Source organism: Panthera pardus, unplaced genomic scaffold (assembly GCF_024362965.1).
Source record: "Panthera pardus isolate Hobbes unplaced genomic scaffold, ASM2436296v1 HiC_scaffold_15, whole genome shotgun sequence".
Classification (NCBI taxonomy): Eukaryota; Metazoa; Chordata; class Mammalia; order Carnivora; family Felidae; genus Panthera; species Panthera pardus.
In genome coordinates this window covers 12879172-12902533 of record NW_026526710.1, presented here as the reverse complement: position 1 = coordinate 12902533, position 23362 = coordinate 12879172, and the positions used below count along the sequence as shown (strand labels likewise).

Genomic DNA, 23362 nt, shown 5'->3' with positions numbered 1-23362 from the left:
TTGTCACTTGTAATGTTCTCACCAGCTTTGTTCTCTAAGGGTTGCATGGGAAGTCCGCCATCTGGGGACTATTTCCAAGTCCAGAGAAGAGCCAAGTCCCAACACCTGGCCTGAGATGAACCCAAAAGGGAAGAAGAGGAGGGGACTTGAACAGACAGCACGAAGTCACCAGGTCCATAATCTCAGCCGGCCCTTGCCAGCTGGGAAGATGGGAGCGAACAGGGAGATTGTACAACCATATTAAACGCAGAAGAAAAATTAGGGCTTAACCATGGAACTAGTCTACAAAATCATACGATTTACACAAAAAAGAGTTTTATGCAAACAAAAATGCTATTGCTGCTGAAAGCAACAGCAAAGTGTCTATTCACCCATCCATCCATCCATCCATTTATTCCTTCCTTCCCACTTTTCTTCCGTCCTTCCTTCCTTCCTTCCTTCCTTCCTTCCTTCCTTCCCAGATTCATTCATGAAGTGTTTTGCATGCCCCAGGAATGCAGAATTCTGTCTTTGGCAAGCCTGGGTTCCTCACTGAATTCATGCATTCGGCAAATATTTATTCAGAGTCTACCATGAACCCACACTAGGCCAGTCGGTGGGGAAAACTGGAGACCCACGTGGCACCATTTTCATGGACCTTGCCCTCCGTGCAGGAGACAGGTAACAACCAAGTCAACACAAGGAAATTAATGACATAATCCTCAGGAATGATTATGAGTTGTGAAAACATATCAGAGCAATCAATCAAGAAATGGGGGCACATGGGGAATGCTTGGGGACAGGGAACACCCTTCAGAAGAGGTGACTTCGGGGGTGCCTGAGTGGCTTAGTCAGTTAAGTATCCAACACCATCTCGGCTCAGGTCATGATCAGGTTTGAGAGTTCGAGCCCCCAGACGGGCTCTGTGCCGACAGTGTGGAGCCTGCTTGGGATTCTCTTTCTCTCCCTCTGTCTCTGCCCCTCCCCCACTCACTCTCTCTCCCTCAAAATAAATAAATAAACTTAAAAAAAAAAAGCAGAAGAGGTGACTTTGGTGGGCAGGCAGGACAGGCTACAGAATTCACAGGGCCCAGTGCAAAATGAAAACATGGAGCCCTTGTTGAAAAGTTATTAAGAATTTCAAGAGGGAGGCAGCAGGGGGTCACATGCCTTGAAGTAGGTCCTGGGGGGAGGTGTAAGGAAACGGTGGCAGGGGGAGGGGGGTGTGGAGGAGGGGGTGGGGGCCATTTCAGTTCAGAGGGAACAGCAAATGGGAGTTTTCTGGGATGGCGAGGGCACAGGGGGAAGACAAAGGCCCTCTGAGATCATTCGAAAAGAGCTCCTCCCACGCCACAGAATTAAACATGTGCCGTTTCTCTACTCGGTCTCCTGGCTGGTGGCCTGGCAGGAAGACGCCAGCATGGACCACAAGGTGACCTCTGGAGTGACACAGAGGTCACACGGTGTGTGAAGAACCTGTTACCAGCAGGGAAGATCTGCAGACCTATCAATGCCTTTGCTGTAGCTTCTGCCTGAGTGCAGCCCCCTGGAATAAACCACCCCCCACCCCGGTCTTAGGTTTCTGTCTGCGAAATGGGAAGGTTGGAAGGACTAGCAAAAAAAATAAATAAATAAAACCCCTACTCCCTGCCTCCATTTTGCAGAAACAGAGCCCCGGGAGGTTAGGGGATTTGCCTGAGGGTGCAGATTATTTAGCAGCTGACCGGGAAAGAATAATATTAATAAAGGGAACTTCCCAGACTCCATCAGGGGCACTTTACCCACACATTGGCCTTCTCTAAGTCAGGCTTCATTTCCTCACCCCTCCGGCTGGTTGCAGGCCACCTGCCCACATCTGAACGTGGCCTGGGCTTTTGACCTGGGGGCCCCGGGGAAGAGGAATGACCACCCTGTGGAAGAGGGAGAGCACAGCAGTGGCTCTCTGCAAAGCAACACTCTGGAGGGTTTTGGGGGGGAGGGGGTTGGGAGGCTCCCCCCTGAATATTTCTTCAGAGTTGACCCAAGATGGACCAACGGATGTGAGCAAAAGGGTCAACAGTAGCCAGGGCGGGGCGGCGGTGGGGGGGACGCCACGGATCTGAGCCCTGGTTTTCTCATCTGTAAAATGGGGACCCACCGCCAGCCTTGTGCTGTTGTTCTAAGGGATCAATAGATAATTTATATAAACTGTAAAGTGGTGGGTGAAGTGGGTGTTGGGGGGACAAAGAGCAAGCCACAGGGAGGAGCTATGAAGGAATCCGGGGCTTATTAAGTACCTACTATGTACCGGTCTTTGCATACGTTACAATCGTTATGCCATTTAATCAGGTCAGTGTTTGGCAGATGAGGAACTGAGGCCGGGACAGGCGAATGCCACGCCCAAGGGCACACAGTGGGGGGTGGCGGAGCCCAGGTGGAACCAGCTCTGCTTCCAACACCAATGACTGCTCTTTGTACCAGACCCTAAAGCCCTCCCTTCCTTTAACCCTTGCGGAACCTCAAACTGAACTCCCCCCCTGAGGACGGTCAGTACAGGGAATACTCGCATTTCGTCTCTCTCTACCTTCTATTTCCCGTCACCAGAGCGCAAATTAAGCTCCCTGGGAACGTGGGCACCTATGGAAGAAGCCACCTCCTCGTCCAAGTTTTTCACGTTCGAGAGAGAGAGTACAAGAGGTGCACTGAGACCGACAGCCAGTGGGATTCTACCTCCTGGAGAAAGGAACAGACCGGAAGGAGGGAAGGACACTGGAAGGAAAGCAGAGGACCTGGCCCAGTTACGGTTGGTGGCCCTTCTCTTTTCTCTGCTTGTCTGTGTTTCCTGAGTTTTCCACCTGGAACTACCGTATTCTGTTTGCAATTCTGTCTCCCGGAAGGGAGGCGGCAAAGCTCAACAGCAACAACAAAAACAAACAAAGCCACCAACTGCACACCCAGGCTCGACACTCCCACCTGTGACGGGCCTATGGGCATTTGTTTCCAACAAATTGCTGGATGCGGTTACAGTATCTGAGTTTTTGTTTTGAAGGCATCCCTAAGGGGAAGGCATGTGCCTCCGTGCTTAGTTACCTGTTGAAAGAATCAAGGAACAAATGAACGAAGGTCTCTTCAGGAGGCAGGGAACCTGTCCCTCCCTCCAGCCCCCATCATCCCATCCCGAATGGCTCTTGTCAGCCTTGGCTCATTCGGCTTAAATTACAACCGGTCACACTCAAGGTCGCCTTCCCAACTGGGCTAAGTTCTTTCTACAAAGACAGTCTCCTGTGCCTCCCAGTTAGAAGGACACAGGGCACGATACCTTATGGTGGGGACGGGGTTCTCCGGCTCGCCTGCAGTGAGAGCAGCCTCCAGAGACAGAGTCCCCAGGCTGGCCCGGCTGCCCTTCCGGGGAGACTCTCGGAACAAGCCGGCACTGGGGTCCTCATCGGAGGAGTTGTCGTCGAAGGAGCCCAGGATAAAGTTGGTCATCAGCTGCCTCTTGATGTGCTCCTGCTTCTCGTCTTTCTTGGAGAGGGGTCTCGCTCGCTGGCCCTGGGGCTTGGCTGGAGACGACGGGCCATCGGTATCTGGGGTCTTCAGGTCTGCGGTCCCTGTTGCATTGGCTTGGGGCGCTGGGGAGGTGTCATCAGAGGAAAGGGGGTCTCCTGGGGGATTCTGGCGTAGGGGTGGCCCGGAAGTTCTTTGCTGATCGGTATCGTCGGCACCTCTGTGGGAGGCTGGCTCAGCCCCGTTAGGAGTCTCTGGCAGAGGGCCGTTGTTATCATTTTTCTGCGGCGGCTCCCCTGAGCTATCTGAGGCTGGAAAAGGCGCTTGGCTTGGGCTACAGCTCCCTTCGGGTGTGCTCTTGGTGACTTGCTTGGAGTCTGTCATTTCCCCCCAGAATTTTAACCAGGAGAAGGTCAAGCAGGAGAAAATCAAACAAGATAGAAAAAGAAGCAAGGTCATTCAGAAAATCTGTAGGGGAAAAAAGGAAAGGCATTTTAGAGTCTACATAATGGAGTTATTCCCACCCTAAAGGGGCTCGCGGGGCAAGGGGCAAGCTAGGGTTCTGTGGGTTCAGCTGGCCGTGCCAAAGAGGAAAGGCAGTGGACAGAGTGGTTCTGCGAAGAGCACGCTCTGTGGTCCTAGGCACGTTCCTGAACGCCTCTGGATGTTCGTTTCTCACCTCTCATTTAGGGACACTAACACATGCTCACCATAAATCATCAACATGCACATAAGAGATGAGTAGATCATGCCTGTTATGAATCCCGTTACAGATTCCTAAGACCCAAAAAGTTGAAGCAATCCAAATGTCCGTTACCTGAAGAATGGGTAAACAAAAGGTGATCCATCCATACAACGGAGTCTTATCTGGTCATAAAATAGGACTGAAGCATTGACACACGTTACAACACGGATGCATCTTGAAAACATTATGCCAGGCGCCAAAGACCACATTGTATGACGCCATGTATCTGATACGCCCGGAACAGGCAAATTCATAGAGACAGAAAGCTGAGTGGTTGCCTAGGGCTAGTAGGATGGGGATAAAGGGTACAAGGGTTGTGTTTGGGGGGATGAAAATGTTCTAAAATTGACTGTAGTGAATGTACTTGGGGAATGTACTAGAAACCACGGAAGTATATAGGTTACATGAGTGAACCAAATGGCATATGAATTATCTCTCAATAAAGCTGTTACCTAGAAAGAAAAGAGAAGACTCTACATATTCCAATTCGTAGATGTAAAGGGACTGTCGCCATTATCTTATCATCACCACCGCCATCATCGTTGTATTACTGTCACAATCCTCATCATGGTTCTGGAAGGGGGAAGGGCACTTTGCCTTATTTTCTTCCTAGCGCTAGTACGCCCGGGATGGAGTGTGCTTAGAACCAAATGAAAACCCAGCAAGACCGAAGAGAGTCTGTTCTGTTCCAGGGTCTAAAACAGTGTCCGGTAAACAGGGTGAGCTTAACAAGAGACAAAAAGTCATTTTGCCGAACGCATGAATTCAGATATTCTGATTTCTAACCCATGCCTCTTCCCTCCACGCTAACTCTGCCCTATTAGTGGAGTCGATCATTGCGATTTGAAGTAAAGATTGTTAAAAAGCAAACAAACAAAAATACGACCTGAACGTGTTGAAATTTCGGAACCAATTTTGCCACAGGGAGACAGTAGAAGCATTTAGAAAAAAACAAAAAACAAAAAACAAAAAAACAGGACCACCAAGCTCAAACATATCAATATAGTACCTAAAAGGCTTTTGTCTTTTTATAATTCAATATTATGTTCTTAAGGGAAGTAGAAACGTTCTCAAGATTTCCCAGAATGGCACGACTCTGAGTACTTCTTGTGCACTTTGGGCAACAGAAACTGTTGAAATGTCATCAGGGTATTTTCCAGGTAATACACAGGGTCAGGAGGTTTTTTCCCTTTAAGGTCATCAAGTTTCTTTTTACAGAAAAGGCAGTCAAGGGTGGCTCAGCATCTATCAATGTAACAAACCACATCCATAGAACAGAGTGGAAACTGACAGGATGACCTCGATGAACACCAAAAAAAAAAAAAAAAAAAAAAAAGCATTTGGCCAAAATCCAACACCCTTTCATGATAAAAAAAAAAAAAAAGTCAGAAAAGTAGGAATAGAAAGGAACTTGAACGCAATAAGGCACGTTATGAAAAACCTATAGCTAATATATAGTCAATGGTGAAAGACCAGAAGCTTTCTCCTGAAGATCAGGAACAAGGCAAGGGTGCCCACTTTTCACCTATTTCACCTATTTTGCTATTGTACTGGAGGTCCTAGCCAAAGCAATTAGACAAGAAGAAGAAATAAAAGCCATTCAAATGGAAAAGGAAGACCTGAAATCATTTCTAATCATAGATGGCATGATCCTATACAGGTTTCCCTGCTATCCAAAAGTAGAGAGGTTCCTCTGAAAACTTTCATAAGTTGAAATGGCGTAAAGCAAAGAAGCAATTACCATTAATTGATAAGAAAACACTTTTGAGCATTCCCAGACCCATAAAATAACCTCTCTTAGGCTTTTCTGGTAGCTGAGGACACATCTTGCTAATGGATACACAACATAAATCAAGACAAAACTCAGATGCTCACAGACACAGTTCAAAGCTATGGCAGCTTTGGTGCTGAGGTGCTGAGTGTAGTTCTCACCAAAGGAGCTTGGCTATTTTAACTTTTCCACTTTCTCCTAAAAGCAAAAATCCTCTTCAGATTTCCTCCAGTTAGCAAAAACAGGTACTAGTGTAGGTCTTTCACAAAAACAAAGTGGCATAATGTGAACTTTCAAAAAGCAGGAGATGCCTGTGTATAGAAAATCCTGAAGAATCCACACACATGAGGCCCCTGGGTGGCTCAGTTGGTTGAGCAGCTGACTCTTGATTTTGGCTCGGGTCATAATGCCGGGGTTGTGGAATCGAGCCCTTCATCAGGCTCTCTGTTGAGCATGGAGTCTGCTTAAAATTCTCTCCCTTTCTCTCCTTCTCTTTCTCTCACTCTCCCCCTCTGCCCCTCTCCCCCACTTGCACTCTCTCTATACATGTAATTAAAAAAATTAAAAAGAAAAAAGAATCCACACACACACACACACACACACACACACACACAAAACCCTAATAGAAGTAATGAACAAATTAAGCACATTTGTAGGATACAGGATCAATATGCAAAAATTAATTGTGTTTCTTGCACCAACAATGGACAATTTGAAAAGGAAATTAAAAAAACAATTCCATTTACAGTAGCATCCAAAAGGATAAAATATCTAGGAATAAATTTAACCAAGGAGGTGAAAGATGTGTACAACGCTGGTGTATAAAACATTGCTGAAAGAAATTAAAGAAGATCTAAATAAATGTAAGACATCCCATGTTCATGGATTGGAAGATTTCCTACTGTTAAGATGGCCATACTACCTGAAACGATAAACAGATTCATATGCAGCTGCAAGGGGAACCAATAGCCAAAGCAATCTTAAAAAAGAACAAAGTTGGAGGACTCACACTTTCTGATTTCAAAGCTTACTGTAAAACTACGGTCAAAACAGTGTGGCACTGGCATAAAGAACAGGTATATAGATCAATGGATTAGAATCAAACGTCCCCAAATAAACCCATATACATCTATGGCCCATAGACTTTTTATGAAGATACCAAGACCATTCAATGTGGGGGGTGGGGGGATGCCTCGCTGGCTCAGTCAGAAGAGCATGAGACTCTTGATCTCAGGATTGTGTACCCCACGCTGGGTACAGAGATTACTAAAGAAAATAAACAAACTTGAAAAAAAAAAAAAAGACCATTCAAGGAGGAAAGAATAGTCTCTTCAACATATGGTTCTGAGACAACTGATTTCCACAAGCAATAGAATGAGGTTGGACTCTGTGGGGAATAAGCTTAGGGATTCCCCAGGCTTGCACCGATGGGTTAACAAGGCATAAAGAATTAGAAAGCCACAGATGCTCACACCCACGTTTGGGTAGACAAGATTAGTTAAATAGGTATAGAGAGGGTGGGGTAAAGGCCCCAACACAAAAATATATGAGGTAAGTAAGATTAGGTATTCAGGGCAGATATGCCCCCCCAATTTAGTACTATAGCAGAAAGCTTCTTTCACAGGAAGGAAGAACCAAATTAGGTAAATAGGTAAATAGGGCTATAGACCACTGCGGGGTAAAGTTGCCCAGAACAACCATCTGCCTGGCTCCAGGATTTTGTTTTATATTGACCCAAACCTCTAACACCGTATATCTTCAAAACCCTCTTTCCCTCACGCCCACGAGTTAATGTTCACAGATTTATTATCTCTTTGTGCACGTCCATCATCACGTTTGTAAGCCTTCTGATCCTAATAAAAATGGAGCAAGGACCCTTAGTTGGGGCTCTTGTCTCCTCCCGGACATTAGCCATCTCTCGAATTTTAATCCTGCGTCCTGCTTTCTTGCTGGACAAGAAAGAACTCTAGACCCAGAGTCTACGACAGGACTCCTAACTCAGACCATATAAAAAAACTCAACTCAACATGAATCAACAACCTAAATAGAACTAAAACCACAAAAAAATTTGGGGCACCTGGGTGGTTCAGTCGGTTGGGCGTCTGACTTCGGCTCAGGTCATGATCTCACAGTCCAAGGGTTCGAGCCCCTCGTCGGGCTCCGTGCTGACAGCTCAGAGCCTGGAGCCTGCTTCGGATTCTGTGTCTCCCTCTCTCTCTGCCCCTCCCCCGCTCAAGCTCTGTCTCTGTCTCTCTCAAAAATAAATAAACATTTAAAAAAATGGAAAAAAAACACAAAAAATTTAAAAGAAAACATGGAAGCAAATCGTTGTGACCTTAGAATTGGTGATGGATTCTCAGATGTGACACCAGAAGCATGAGCATAAAAAAAAAAAGTAGATAAATTGGACCTCATTCAAATTAAACACTTTTATGCATCAAAGGGCACTACCAAGGAAGTGAAAAGACAGCCTACCGAAGGGGAGAAAATATTTGTAAATCACACATTTGCTAACAGTTTAGTATCCGGAACATATACAGAAGTCCTACAACTCAGCAACAAAAAGACAAACAAGCCGATTTAAAATTTTTTTGTTCTGTTTATTCATTTTTGAAAGACAGAGAGAGAGCAAAAGCAGGGGTGGGGCGGAGAGAAAGGGGGACACAGAAACGGAAGCAGGCTCCAGGCAAAGAGCCGTCGGCACCAGAGCCCGACGCGGGGCTCGAACTCACAAACCGCGAGATCGTGACCTGAGCCGAAGTCGGACGCTCCACTCACTGAGCCACCCAAGTGCCACCCCCCCCAGACAAGCTGATTTTAAAATGAGCCGAGGACACGAACGGACATTGCTCCAAAACAGATATACAAACGGCCGATAGCTCACGAAGAGATCCAACCTTAGTCGTTCCGGAAATGCAAATCAATATACTGCCATGTACCATTTCAGACCCACAAGGATGGCTGCAATCAGAGAGACAGAGAAGCAGGGAAGGAGGGAGGGGGGAAGGAAGGGGGGCGGAGGGAAGAAAACAGCAAGGGGCTGGTGAGCACGTGGAGAAACCAGAACCTCTGTCTGCTGCTGGGGGCACTGGGGAATGAATGGTGGGGCTGCCGTGCGGAACCGTTCGGTGGCTCCTCAAAAACTTGAACATGGAACTGCTCTCTGACCCAGGGCTTTCCCTCCCGAGACGTAGCCCCACAAAAACTGAAAGCGGGGACTGAAACAAGCAGAGGTACACGCCTGTTCACAGCAGCACCCAGCTTTCCGATGCCCTCGCCTTGCTCTCTCCCCCAAGGCTCCCCAACCGCGGCACTATTGGCTTCCGGGGCTGGAACGTTCCCTGTTCCGTGGTGGGGGCCGTCCTGCGCATCGTAGGGCGCACAGCCTTCACCCACTAGACGCCGGGAGCACCCCCTTCCCTCAGCTGCGACGATGCAAAATGTCTCCAGACGTCGCCAAACGTCTCAGGGGACAAAACTGCTCTCGGGTGACCACCACCGGGTCTCCAGACCCCCAGGTGTACTCCCTCCCTACCTCCTGCTTCTCGATGGTGAGGTCCTTCTGGGGACTCCACTCTTGCACGTAGCAAGTTCTCGAGAAAAGTTTAAAAAGTGCAAGAAAGGTCAGAGTCCTGACATTGCTGGCTCGCGCGTGCCCTTAGGACAGATTTAGAAATTAGTCACTGGCAGGGGACAGTACCAAAAATGTTGCAAAGGCTATTCTGGCTCCCTTAGCGAGCCCATTAGGTTAGAGTCTTACACCTTCCCCGGGCAGGAGAGCGTGACAGGGTGCGAGAGCCCACAGACCTCCAGCATGGAAACAAAGACAACACAGCATGGAAACGGCACTGACTGGTCTCTCCGGGCCAATTCGGCTGCCCTTGTAGACAGGGACGAACTGTCATTCATTTCGGGATCTTGGTGCCCAGCTTGGGACATGGCAGGTACCCCCAAGGCGTGTACAAAATGAACGATACCTGCACACACCCACACCGAGCACCCACTGATGGCTTGAGGCAAGCTGGAATTTGGATTTGGATTTGGACTTTGGAAATTTCCATCTTGGGACCTGTATCAGGGATGCGGGGATACAAACAGTGTCTTTCCAGCGGCTCTTTCGCAAGAGTGTCAGGCCGGCGTCGGGCTCTTTGCCGGCAGCTCAGAGCCTGGAGCCTGCTTCCAATTCTGTGTCTCCCTCTCTCTCTGCCCCGCCCCTGACTGCTTTCTCTTGCTCTCTCTCTCCCTCTCTCAAACATAAACATTAAACATTTTTAATAAAATTTTTTTTAAATAAACAAATAAACATAATAGTACTTACACATATTACACCGTCACGAGTATAGGGTGCCTGCTAGCCTCAAACCTCAGAACAACTGTGATGGATATTATCATTGCTGTTGTCATCTTACTTCCATTTCACAGTTCAGTAAATGGGCTCAGAGAAGCTCAGGACCTTGACTTCACTCAAATCCGGCCCCCGCACCCAAACCTTTCACAGCGTCCTAGCATGAAAAGTGGACGTAGATAAATTCCCTAAAATGGACGGTGTTAACCCCCCAGCATGTGGACACCCGACTGTAAAACCAGACACCTGGCCGTGTCCCTGGAAGATGGAGCATCAGAGCGACATGTAAACTAACAATGCCAGACGTGCACAGTGGTCCAGGAGGAGCACTGCGCAGGTGGTTTGAGTCCATAGGCAGGAAAGGCCAGAGGAGTCCCCGCAGTGAAGCTCTGGGGCCCACGCCATGCCAAACTGTCGCCCTTCGCCGAAATCGCCCAGCTGACCCGAAAACTGAGCACAGCCAGAGCTATTTTTATGTCTTGCAAAGCAAACCTTGCCAGGTGTCAGAGCAATCATGGGTCCAGCCACAACGAACGCAGGAAACCGCTCGGCACCTACAAGCACGGGGCAGCGACCAAATGAAGAGTGGAAGGGGGGTGGGGTGCGGGGTGGTCGGGATCTGTTTGCCCGCGGCTCCCCACCCCTGCAACACACACCCATCCCTGGCAAGGTCTGTGCGGGACCGAGGGGGGCAGGATGCCAGCGTGAGGACAGCAATTCTGTTCCACGCTCGGATTTTTCCTCCCACCAAGAGGAAGAGCACCTGGGTGTTTGCTTCCACTTACCACCACGGTGGCCACGGCCGCCAGCTCCATTCTCATGTGGGTCCTGACAGGCGCCCACGGGGTGACTAAGGGAACCCGGCCCACAGGGTGTCACCTTTCAGCAAGAGGCTGGTGTCGTGCATCAGGCCATGGGGGAGGAGTTCAGACCGGCCGGTGCTCCAGCACGGGTGAGTTTTTACTCGAGTCAGCCATGCCGAGTCAGCCATGCGGCACGCCCTCCTTTGTCCCCCACGGATCTAAGCCACTCGTGAAGGTCTGTCTGTGCTCAGGTCAGCCCTCCCCTGACTTGGACTCAGTTACTCGGGAGGCTGTCTACGCTCTCTGGGGCTGGCCAGCCCGCAGGGCCACCTCCCCCGGCTTGCCACATTCCTGTACGTACTTAGGCCTATTTCACTGCTTGTACCATTGACTTCTGGCCCAAATCTGCATCTCTCGACTGTGTTTGAAACACTCCCCTAGTCAGAAGCACCTTCTGTGCCCATGTGCTCACCTGCGAGACGCTTTGCCCGGGTTTGGCCACGTTGGGACGGAAAGAGAAGCCGAGTGTCAGGATAAAGTGTGGGCAGCCAAGAACCCTCCAGCTGGCAGGCGGGCGGCCCGATGTCCTTTTGCTAAGGCAGAGGTCACGCAGGTGAGGGGAGCCAGCCGCGTGAGGCTGCCCGGGCGTTCAAAGCTGACCGGCGGATACCTTAACCTGCACGCCAGCCTGCAGGAACGGGGGTGTCACGGGTCACCGTGCTCCCCCTAATCCACCTGCTCTACCCCACAGCCTGGGAGGGGACCCTTGGAGGTGAGCACGTGCTTATTAAGGCGTGTCCTTATTCTATAGATGAGCAGAGGTCGGAGGTCCCGCGTGAAATTAGCAACACGGCCACGATCAGCACTGCGGTCCCAGCTCCAGGCCAGGGCTCCTTCTACACCAACACATCATTCACGGCAAAACCCCACTGTCCTTGGGCACCTTGTTTGGTGCCCTGGTAGCTGACCTCAGCTCTGCCACCTACAAGCAGGGTGAGCCTTGGGCAATACTTAGGATCCTCATCTACAAAGTAGGGTAAGGACGTGCGTACCTCGCAAGACAGAGTGCCAAGAGTCCAAGGTGATCCCACGTGGGGAACTGAGCCAGTGCCGGATGCGATTCATCCCAATGACCGCCACGAATGACCGCACCGAGAGTCCAGGGCAGCACGAGTCACTGCGCAGCGGGACCCCGCCACCCACGGAGTGCTATCTCGGACAAATCACGTTCCCTCTCTGAACCTGAGGTTCCCCGTCTGGAAAAGCCTCGCCCACCTCAGAGGATTATTGGGAGGACCAACCAAGATCTGTTTAGTCACTAAACACAGCCCTCCCCTTCTTGGTGCAGCAAAATGCAAAGAATGAGGCAGGTGACCATGAGTGTCGTTTCAGCTGTGGGTCCTCCTCCACAAAGGCACACAAATGGACTCACATTTGTGTAACGGGGGCCAGTGTGCCGCGGGTCAGGCCTCGGGGCCACTCCCGGAGGACCGGCCGGCCCAGATGGGACAGGCAGACTCCTATGGGACAGTCCCAGGACTCACCAGCTCCTTAGCTCCAGCCCCAAGCTGCTTAGGGAGGTCACCGCAGGGCAGATGTTTTCCCAAAGGGCAGAAATCTGGGGCCTCGGCAGCCTAGGCCAGGGCTGAATTGACTTCTCGTCTGTTCCCTGATCCGATGGGGGATATTCCCGCGGATTCTGCGTGGTTTTGTTGTTGCTGTTTGAGAGGGGTCACATTTTATGTTATTTAGAAAGGGATTTTCTTTCTTCACTTGCTATCACAGGGGTTAAAGGAAGGAAGAAAGGAGATGTCAGAGAACGCTGTAGGGGATTGGAAGCGATTCCTAAGAAGTCACCAGGCGTGTTTGTCTGTCACTAGAGTGTAGGGAGCACGCAGTCCGTCACAGCCCGTGTGCTACGAGCTTCATACGTGTCGTCTCATCAGCCTCCCCCTGCAACCATCTGCAACAGGTGCCCCTTCTTACTCCCCTCTGCAGGTGAGGGAACAGGCTCAGTCACCCCTGAGTTCACACTTGCAGGACCCAGGTGGCCTCCCTTGGAAGCCCACGCCCTTAATCCTCACATGTTCTTCCTGCCTGGGCAGGATTTCCCTCCGTAAGCCCTGAGAAAGGTCCCCCAAGTCAGCGGATCTGAGAGGTGACTGTCAGTGCTGCTTGGTTTCTTAGAGCTGTGAGCTAGTGTGTGAATCCTTGCGTCCACTGCCGAGGCACCAAAATGTAACCAGGAGCGAAGAACGGAACTGCTTCTCGGTGGTCTTGGGGTTCCTCTCCTAGGAAAGGCTTTGGGGGACACAGGAGAGTCCCGCTCAAATAAAGTCTTTCAAATCAAGATCTCGCCGCTAGGATCCCAGCATCAGGAACAGCCCGATCTGGAAGGGAGTTTGAGAGAGAACTCCTTCCAGGGGTGGTGATGGGCACGAGGGACAGCTGAAAGACACATCTGCCCTGGGCCTTTGAGGAATCAATAGGAGTTCGCCAGGTTGCTACGGGGGGCAGGACGTCTCAAGCAGAGTCTGCCCTTGGCACTGTGCTAGATGGTGAATTAGCAACTATGCTGGCTACAGATGGGGACTCTGCCAAAAGGACTAAAAAAGGAACAGCAAGCAGCAAAGTGTTCTATTATGAACACTTGGTTCATAATAAACAAATAGTAAACAAGAAAACAAAGGCCACTCCTTTGTTTTCGCATCTGACGATGTGTGACGGTGCAGGTGACAGCGGAGGAGGGGGCAACGCAAGGATATCACCTACCTCTGTGATTGGGCCAGGGCACTGTGCTGGTGAGAGGTCATGTTTCCCTACCCCGGGGGGAGAAATGCCCAGGGAGAGCGAGAGAATTGTAACCTTGGTCTCAAACAGAACCTGCCGCCTGTCACTCCCTAACCACAAACACTAAAAGCACGGCATGCTGATATATAACAACGCCTTCCGTCGTCGTGACTCTTGCATTCGGGTTCTCATTTACTCCTCACAGCCATCCTGTGGGAGTAGTATTCTTATCTCATTTCACAGATGGGGCATGAAAATCCAGCCACCAGAGAGCGGTGCGTGACCTGCCCAAAGTCACACGGCTTGGAGCTACACGGAATTCGACGCTGCTCTGCCTCATCCCAAAGCCTACGTTTAAAAAAATAAATAAATAAATTTATTTATTTTTGAGAGAGTGAGAGAGAGAGAGACAGAGCACAAGCAGGGGAGGGGCAGAGAGAGAGGGAGACACAGAATCGGAAGCAGGCTCCGGGTTCTGAGCTGTCAGGACTGAGCCCAACGCGGGGCTCGAACTCGCAAACCAGGAGATCATGACTTGAGCCGAAGTCGGACGCTTAACCGACTGAGCCACCCTGGCGCCCCCAAAGCCTACGTTTGTAGTAAGTGGAGGTGAGCAGGCTGCTGATTCGGTGGATGAATTGGCTACCCTACCTTCTGGGACGGCTGGAATCCAAAGCCTAGAAATGAGAACCAGAGCGGTTCTCAAACTAATCACTCGTCAGAACATCTGGGTCTCCGGAGAATCCCGTGACCATCAGAGTAAGCACACATTACCTACATGTTGGTGGGTTTGTACCAAATCCCACACTGCCTTGAGAGTCGAGCAGGTGTGCAGCATTGGGGGCCACCAATTTGGGGACAACTTTGGGGAGGAAATCCCTTTTATGAAAAGCCTGTGAATTTCAGTTTTCCCTGGCAAACCACCCGTGCTCAGTTAACACCTGTCAGCCAAACCCAACTTTCGTTGGGGTTAATCTGCTGGCCCAGGCACAACTGGCCTGAATGGTTCCCGCTGGGCCCCCACCCTGGAGAAACGTAAGAGGGGCACGTCCCCACCTCCAGTGGAAAACCTGCTCCGCGGTCTCAAAGGCTCACCGGGCTCACCTGTCCCGCTAGGGTCTCACTTGAGCCATCTTGGTAGAAACTGCCAAAGTCAACTGTCACACACGACCTAGGTCTGCCTGCCCGGGCTGGAAAATCAGTTCTCCGCAGGCAGACCAAGGAGGCTGTTCTCAGCTCTGGGCCCTGTAGCTCCCCGCTGCTCCAAGAAGGAGGCGTGCATCCCTTAAGTGTCTCATGATGCTGCTTAGTAATTTGTCCCTGTCTGCTGCCCCACCCCCTCTCCACCCTTTCCCCAGCGCCAGGCAGGCTGTTTGGTTCCTGGAAAGTTCCAGAATTCCTGGTTCCTCCTCCGTTGAGGCCTTTGTGGCTCCTGCACCATAAGCCTCCGACACACTTCCTCCGCCTTCCTGCATCAGCCCCTTTGCCTGGCAATGTCACACCTCCTTCCAGAAACATCCTTACCTGCAAGACCAAGTTGTGTGCTTTTTTTTTTTCTTCTTTTCTTTCTTTCTTTTTTTTTTTTTTAGTGGCACAGCAAGGGCTTCTCCTAGATGTGCCGTGAGATTTTAAACCCTGCCTGGGAGGGCCCCTCCTTCCTGTGCTGTCTGCTCCGCGTCTCCTGGAGCCAGCAGCCACACCTGGCTGGTGCTCAGGAAATACCTGCTGATGAATGAGTGGATGATGGAAGGAGACAAAATCCCGGGTCCAGAAGGAATAGAGAGGATAGAATTCCACCTGCAAAGGTGGCCGGGGCCCGCCTCCTTCTTGGAGCAGCGGGGAGCTACAGGGCTAAGAGCTGAGAACAGCCTCCGTGGTCTGCCTGCCTGGGCTGGAAAATCAGTTTTCCCATCCGTAAAATGGGGACAATAACCCCAGCGCCCCAAAGGGCAATTCAATGAACTCCCGTAGGTTGATTGCTTAGCTCGGCATTAACAAAGCGTGCGATCAGGAGCGGCTGCTGTCATTCTTGTAGTTCTTTTCCTCATTAGTGTTGCTACTTAGGTGCCGAGCGGCCCCTGCCTTGGAGACCAGCGGGCTTTGTGCAAGGCTTCTCCTTGATGTTGAACGTGGTGGGTATCTCCTCCCCCAGTTGGCTCTGCTGGCTGAGGCCTCCCCCACGCCTAGTGCCCAGGCGGGGCCGCGGCACCATCCTGCCTTAACGACAGTGTGACGTGACTCCTCCCAACCTGAGTCAACTTGACCTTCTGGGGACGGCTGCTCTCCTTCAAGACCGGCCCAGCGCCTCCCACCAGCTTTGGAAATCTGGTTGCAAATGTCGGGAGGAATCAAGAGAACCCCACATGGGTGATTTGCTTCTCTAAAAAGGAGCAACCTCTCCCCTGTCCTGTCCCTTCCAGAAGTCAAAGCGAAAACCGCTCTAGACACAGAATCAGAGGCCTCGGCACCGTCAGCAGCTGGGAAACTCCGCAGCGTCGGTTCCATATTGGAATCTTTGGACCTCAGTTTTTCAGTTTTGAGTAACGCCAACCTCGCGAGGGCTCCTGTAAAGACTAAGTAATGAGAAGACGGGCTCAGAAGAACTTATAGGTTGTGTGGATAGAGGGCACCAGGAGCAGTCTCGAGGGCCATTTTAAGGTTCCTCAAACCTCTCCGGGCAGGGAGAGGGTCTGCAGGGTGGCCCAGGCCCTCGGGAGCCTCGCCAGAATCCCAGTTGACAAGCACAAGCAGGCCAGCCTCGCTGACAGATCACGTTTTGTGCCAGAAACTAATCTAGGTTAGTTAATTAAGTTAAATTAAGACCTTGTCGGGGTGCCTGGGTGGCTCAGTCGGTTAAGCGGCCGACTTCAGCTCAGGTCACGATCTCGCGGTCTGGGAGTTTGAGCCCCGTGTCAGGCTCTGGGCTGATGGCTCAGAGCCTGGAGCCTGCTTCCGATTCTGTGTCTCCCTCTCTCTCTGCCCCTCCCCCGTTCATGCTCTGTCTCTCTCTGTCTCAAAAATAAATAAACGTTAAAAAAAAAATTAAAAAAAAAAAAAAGACCTTGTGTACCGGTTGGATTACAGAATCTGGAGTTGCTAACTCCAGGTTCTATTTCTGCTCTTTATTTCCTGTGTGACCTTCGGCAAATTCCCTCACCTCTCTGAGCCTTGACTTTCTCGTGTGTTCAACAGGGATGATAAGAATGACTTCCTCAGAGAGATCTGGTGGGGTTTAAGTGAGCTAATATAAACAACACAAATGAAGAGCGTTCTAATCACTCTCCATGATGCACCCGGCTTTGACCTGAGATCAAGGTCAAGCCACTGCTGACACTTATTTGAACCACTGCATAAGTCTCCTGACCCAGCTCCCTGACCCTAGTCCATAATGCACAGAGAAGCCAAGAGGAACTTGTAAACCATTTCTTGTCCCAGATTATGATTTTTTTAACTTTATTTATTTTTGAGAGAGAGCATGAGCAGAGGAGGGGCAGTGGGAGAGAGGGAGAGAGCGAATTCCAAGCATGCTCCATGCCACCAGTGCAGACCCTGATGTGGGGCTTGAACCCACAAACCTCAAGATCACGACTGGTGCCAAAATCAAGAGTCCGACGCCTAATCAACTGAGCCACCCAGGTGCCCCCCACATTGTGATTTCTAAGTATATTTCGCCTTAAAAGGAAGCATGACTATTGGGGAAATGAACGGCTCATTCCAGAGCTGGGGCAGAAATGTACAGAAATGAACTGTAACTTCCTGTCCTGCCTGAACGCGAGGACCCGGTAGCGGCTTGCTCTGCCAAAGATAAGATACCTGGGCCCGTAAAACGGTGATCACGGCAGTGGACTGAAATATGTCAAAGCAGTTTCAAAAATCATACGGTCCTAATGTTCCTCAAAACAAAACCTCACAGACACCTGGGGAACTCCCAATGGTAGCACTCATGACTCTGAAATTGACTTACAAAAAAAAAAAAAAAAAAAAAGGACACAATCGAGCATTTATTCTGCCTTTCCTGTACTTCGGGGTTGCCAGACGGTGGGTGAAACTTGTCCATGACAGAACAATGACAGCTAAGAAGGGAACCGGGATGGAGGGAAGTAGGAAGCCACATTTGCAGCCAGTAAGGAAATAATGTTGACCTGGGCTCGGATCGCCCATGGCTTGTGAACTATTCAGTGAAAGGCTGGCGAGGACTTCGCAACGGGGGTCAGGCTAATAATGTTCCCACGCTCACTGATGAGTGAGCATCACTGAAGGTGGGATAACCCAACGTTAGGTTCTTCTTCACGTGACACAATAGAAAGCCAACAGCGGGGGCGCCTGGGCGGCTCGGTCGGTTGAGCGTCCGACTTTGGCTCAGGTCATGATCTCGAGGCTCATGAGTTCGAGCCCCACGTCAGGCTCACTGCTGTCAGCCTGTCAGCACAGAACCCGCTTCAGATCCTCTGTCCCCTTCTTTCTGCCCCTCCCTCGCTCACGCTCTCCTGAAAAATATTTAAAAAAAAAGAAAGGAAGGAAGAAAGCAAGAAAGGGAACGGCACCACCTGTGAAGTGGTCTTGGACCAAGGATTTGGACCCGAATTGATTCAAGCCTCTACACCTATGTACTTATGTATAGGGACAGAGAGACATGTTAAATTGATGCTTGAGAGATGCGTAATCAGGATGTGGGAAGTTCTATGGGACAAACGACCTGTTTTCCTCAGTAAGTAACTGGCACTCAATAAAGGAGGGGGGCGGTTATTACAGACGAAGAGAGACCTAAGAGGACCTTTTGTGGGTCCTGATTGGAACAGGACAACTGTTCAAAGACTTCTCTGACACAGTCAGAGGGCACCGAGCGCAAACTGGGGACTAGGTTAGGGAAACACCGTTAACTGTGTTGGAAACAATCATGGCAATGGTTTTGAAAAAGTCCGCCTCTCTTTTAGAGATACCTACTAAAGTATTTATCCGGCTCTGAGATTTGCTTGAACAACTCCAACACCCTCCCCCCCCCCCCCCCCCCCCGCCTCCAAACTCTAGTTAAAGGGAAGTATGCCGAAGTACTCAGGGGGAGAAGGTACCGATGTCTGGAACTGATGCGGAATGCAGTGGGTGTTCGCTCTACTGTTATTTCAACTTTGTTGTGGGTTTGAAATTTTTTTTTAATGTTTTTATTTATTTTTGAGACAGAGAGAGACAGAGCATGAGCAGGGGAGGGGCAGAGAGAGAGGGAGACACAGAATCCGAAGCGGGCTCCAGGCTCCGAGCTGTCAGCACAGCGCCCGATGCGGGTTGCTCGAACTCACAAACCGTGAGCTCATGATCTGAGCCAAAGTCAGTCGCTCGACCGACTGAGCCATCCAGGCACCCCAGCGTCCAACTCTTGGTATCAGCTCAGGTCATGATCTCGCGGTTCATGGGTTCGAGCCCCGCGTCGGGCTCTGTGCTGGTGGTGTGGAGCCTGCTTGGGATATTCTCTGTCTCCGTCCCTTGCCCGCTCCAGTGCACATGTGCTCTCTCTCTCTCTCTCACTCTCCAAGTAAACATTAAAAAAAAGTTAACTTTTTTCTATAGCAAAAAGTTAAAAAATATACCCCACAAAATGCAAGGCACCCTGTCTACTGATTAAAACCTGTATATTAGCACCGATAGTTAAGATTTGTATAGTACTTCCTGTGTGCCAGGCTCTGTACGAAGCGTTTTATAATCATGATCTCATTCTACTCTGTGAGATGAGTATCATGAGCAGCCTTTTGTTTTGTTTTTAAATGAAAAGGAATCTCAGGGCTCAAGAAGTTAAACTTGCCCAAAGTCACTCTGGCAGTGAGCAGCTGAACTGAATTTCACATTCTCAGTGGCTCCTTCATCATACTCCTTTGTGGTCCACATGGCCCTGGGGATCTGGCCCCGGCCCACTCTCTGGCCATTGGTCCCTGTTCAGCCCATGCTTGTGGGCCCGTGTTCTGGAATGTTCTTTCCCACCACTGCTCCCTGGCATAGTTATCTCTTGCCCCTTTTTCTGTCTTTGCTTCAATGTTCCCACTCCAGACCCACCCTGACACCCACGGGTCTTATTCTCAATGACCCGTCCCTTTCCTTCGTGTCGCTTACCATATGCTGAGCTGACACTATGCGTCCCTGTGAGCTGACGCTATGCTGATATGCTCACTCATACCCCTCCGTGGAATGTAAGCTTCGTCGGGACGAGGGCTGGCTGTGGCCTGTCCCCGGCTCTGCAGTGCAGCGCCTAGCACCCAGAAGGGTAAACCCACGGGATGCATCGATGCCTCCACCTAGCTCAGGTCCGTCTCAGTGTCTGGGCCGTGCTTCCTGCCTCCCTGGAGGGTCCTCCTGCCCCGACGAGTCTCAAGGGTGTGGGTGTCAAGGTCAGGCATCGGGCAACCACCTGGACAGGCGGCTGAATCCCCACCGCATCCTGCACTGGACGCCAGGCTCCTGCTCGATGCCCTCATGGCTCCCTGTCCTCTCCCTCTGCATGCGCCCTGGGTGTAGTTATGTGTGAGGTCACTTTTACACGCACCCCTGTCTTCCCCACTAGAAAGTAAACCCTGTGAGGGAAGGCGGGGCCTAAAACCCAGACCTGTTCGAATTTCGCAATAACTCCCGATACAGGCTCTCTGACCCCTTTCCCCAGCAAGCGAGAGTTAGAAAAAAATGACTCTGGACACAGGGCTCTTTTGGAAACCGAGGGCAGATACAGTGCGAGGCGTAAGCGATCGTCCAACGAGCCAAGGAAATTGCTTAACGATAATACAGCCTAACGTTTGTCGGGCACTTACTGGACACCAGGTCTTAAGCCGTGCGCTTCAGGTTTGTCGTTCCTTCACGTGTCCACGAAGGTTCTAGGAAGTATGTGCTCCCGGTTTTGCCAATGAAGAGACGAGGCACAGGGGGCATCTGTTGCCCAAGGCCCCACCATGGAGTGGCAGAGCTGGACCTGAGCCGTCCTGCGGGGTCTGTGCGTTTTCTTCACGCTCCCCCTACGCCCACCACCACCTCCCCCCACGGTTGAGTTAGTGCAATTGCCTGCTGGCAGATCTCCCTGAGAGCCTGAACTCTGACCACACACACACACACACACACACACACACACACACACCTTGGAACCCTGCACAAGAGCTCAAGCCGGTGACCCTGATCCGTTGCAGGATCATACTTCCGGGACTCCGAAGGAAAATTGAGAAGGGCAAGAAATGAAACGGTTCCGTGCTTCTCAAGAGGTGGCTGTGGGACACCGGCCCTGAAAGACGGTCCCCATCGCTGCCAGGTCCCAGAGTCACATTTTGGAGACTGCCACCGCAGGTTAGTATATTCAGGGCTCTGAGAAGTCCCGCTGGAAAGGGTTTGGGCTCCCCACAGGCAGCCCAATGTTTCCCGAACCAGAGCCCCTCTTCCTCCATATGTGGGTTATTCCTCTAAATGGGAGGGCCCCCAAACTCCCAGTGTGTTGGGAATGTGGAAAAACCAGGCCCCGGCCTTCCTCATAACGTGGAAGGAAGGTCTGCTAAGAGGAGCATTTCCAACAGCTAATTATTCAAGTTACTACTGGAGCCAGAGACCCATTTACTTCCAAATAGAAAGGAGAATGTGTACCGGGAATATCACTCTCGCCCATGATTTGGCCTGATTTGATTTGATTTGATTTGATTTGATTTGATTTGATTTGGGAAGGTGGTGCTCCAGTGAGCCCAACAAGAGTGGCACAATCCCAGGGCTACCTGAAGAGCGAGGCTGTTTCCCGGGGCCCCAGTGCAGGGAAGGGAGCTAAGGTACGCTGAGTGGCCCAGGGACATCCAGAAAGCAGCGCTTCTGGCATGGGGATCATCTGGGTGAGCCAAATGGACTCTGCCATTTGTCATCTGATTGCCCCGAGCCAGTCACGGGAATTCTCCAAACGTTGGTTTCCTGGTTTGAGGAATGGAGTAAACAGGGACTCCATCCTAAGATCGTCCTTGAGCGTAATTCAACACTTGACGCGTGCCAACCACGCAGTAACCTTGGGTTCCCTGTGGTGCCCAGCCCACGTTGTCCAGCAGGAGGGGCCCTGAATAAACAAACATGGCCTATCTTCCTGGAGAATCCTCTTACTCTATGGCAGGAAGTTTACTATTATTATAACAAAGAGATCTCTTAGAATAGAATGTGAGGGGCGCCTGGATGGCTCAGCTGGTTAAGCGTCCGACTTCGGCTCAGGTCACGATCTCGCGGTCCGTGAGTTCGAGCCCCACGTCGGGCTCTGGGCTGACAGCTCGGAGCCTGGAGCCTGCTTCCGATTCTGTGTCTCCCTCTCTCTCTGCCCCTCCCCCATTCATGCTGTCTCTCTCTGTCTCAAAAATAAATAAAAACATTAAAAAAAAAAAAAAGAATAGAACGTGAAACGTGCATGAAGTTTTCAGATAAAATGCAAGATTTCTGACCATGCTTCCAGGGGCGCCGATGCGTGCTTCTCTAAAGATCCTGGAGTCAAAACTCAGAGGAGACTTTAGATTAAGGTATCCCAAAGTTTACACAGGGACAAGACTTTGAGGGAGCCTCCATTTGAAAAGATTAAAATTTCTATTGCCCCCTAAAGATCAAGTATCTCATGTAATACTTTAATTTATGTCTCAGATTTAAAGGTGATAAACCAGAGCTTACCCGGCACCTGAGCAGGGGCAAAAAGAACTCCTTTGCATAAAAGAAACTATTGGGACTATATCAAAATAAAAAGCCTTTGTACAGCGAACTATCAGCAAAACAAGCAAACAAAAAACTTACTGAATGGGAGAAGATATTTGTAAGTGATAGAGTATCCAAAATGCGTCAAGGACTTGTACAACTCAACGTGAAAAAAAAAAAAAAAAAAAACCTGATTTTAAAAATGAGGAGAGGACCCGAACAGAGATTTTTTTCCAAAGAAGGGTACAGATGGCCGACAGACACATGAAAAGATGCTCAACGTCACTCATCATCAGGGAAATGCGCGCGGAAACCACATCACCTCACACCTGTCAGAATGGCTAACATTAACAACTCAGCCAACAAAAGATGTTGGCGAGGATGCGGAGAAAGAGGATCTCTTTTGCATTGTTGGTGGGAATGCCAACGGGTGCAGCCGCTCTGGAAAACAGCATGGAGTTTCCTCAAAAAATTAAAAATAGAACTACCCTACGACCCAGCAATTGCACTACTAAGCATTTTCCCAAGGAAAACAAAGACACTGATTTGAAAAGATACACGCAGCTCTGTATACACTGCAGCATTATTTACAACAGCCAAGATACGGGAGCAACCTGGGTGTCCGTCAACAGACAAATGGATAAAGAAGGTGGGAATATATACATATATGTGCACACACACAACAGAATATTACTCAGCCATAGAGAATGAAGTCTTGCCATTTGCGACAACAGGGATGGAGCTGGGGGGTATTGTGCTAAGCGACATATGTCGGA

At 50.3% G+C, this 23362-nt stretch overlaps 1 protein-coding gene across 4 annotated transcripts in view; it reads right to left on the bottom strand.

The window, feature by feature from the left end:
• ACACB (acetyl-CoA carboxylase beta) overlaps positions 1-11268 on the bottom strand; it is a 107995-nt gene extending 96727 nt beyond the window's left edge. Inside the window, exons 1-2 of one of the 4 annotated variants that reach the window (XR_002085164.2) lie at positions 11112-11268; positions 3278-3933 (exon numbers count right to left, since the gene is read on the bottom strand). Coding sequence is in view for 3 of the 4 variants with exons in the window: in XM_019467200.2 (XP_019322745.2) it covers positions 3278-3924 (647 nt within the window). In the remaining variant the exon portion in view is untranslated. The remainder of the gene's footprint in view (positions 1-3277; positions 3934-11111) is intronic. The other 3 variants (XM_019467200.2, XM_019467199.2, XM_019467195.2) reach the window with 3 other exon arrangements.
• Positions 11269-23362: the final 12094 nt, after the last annotated feature.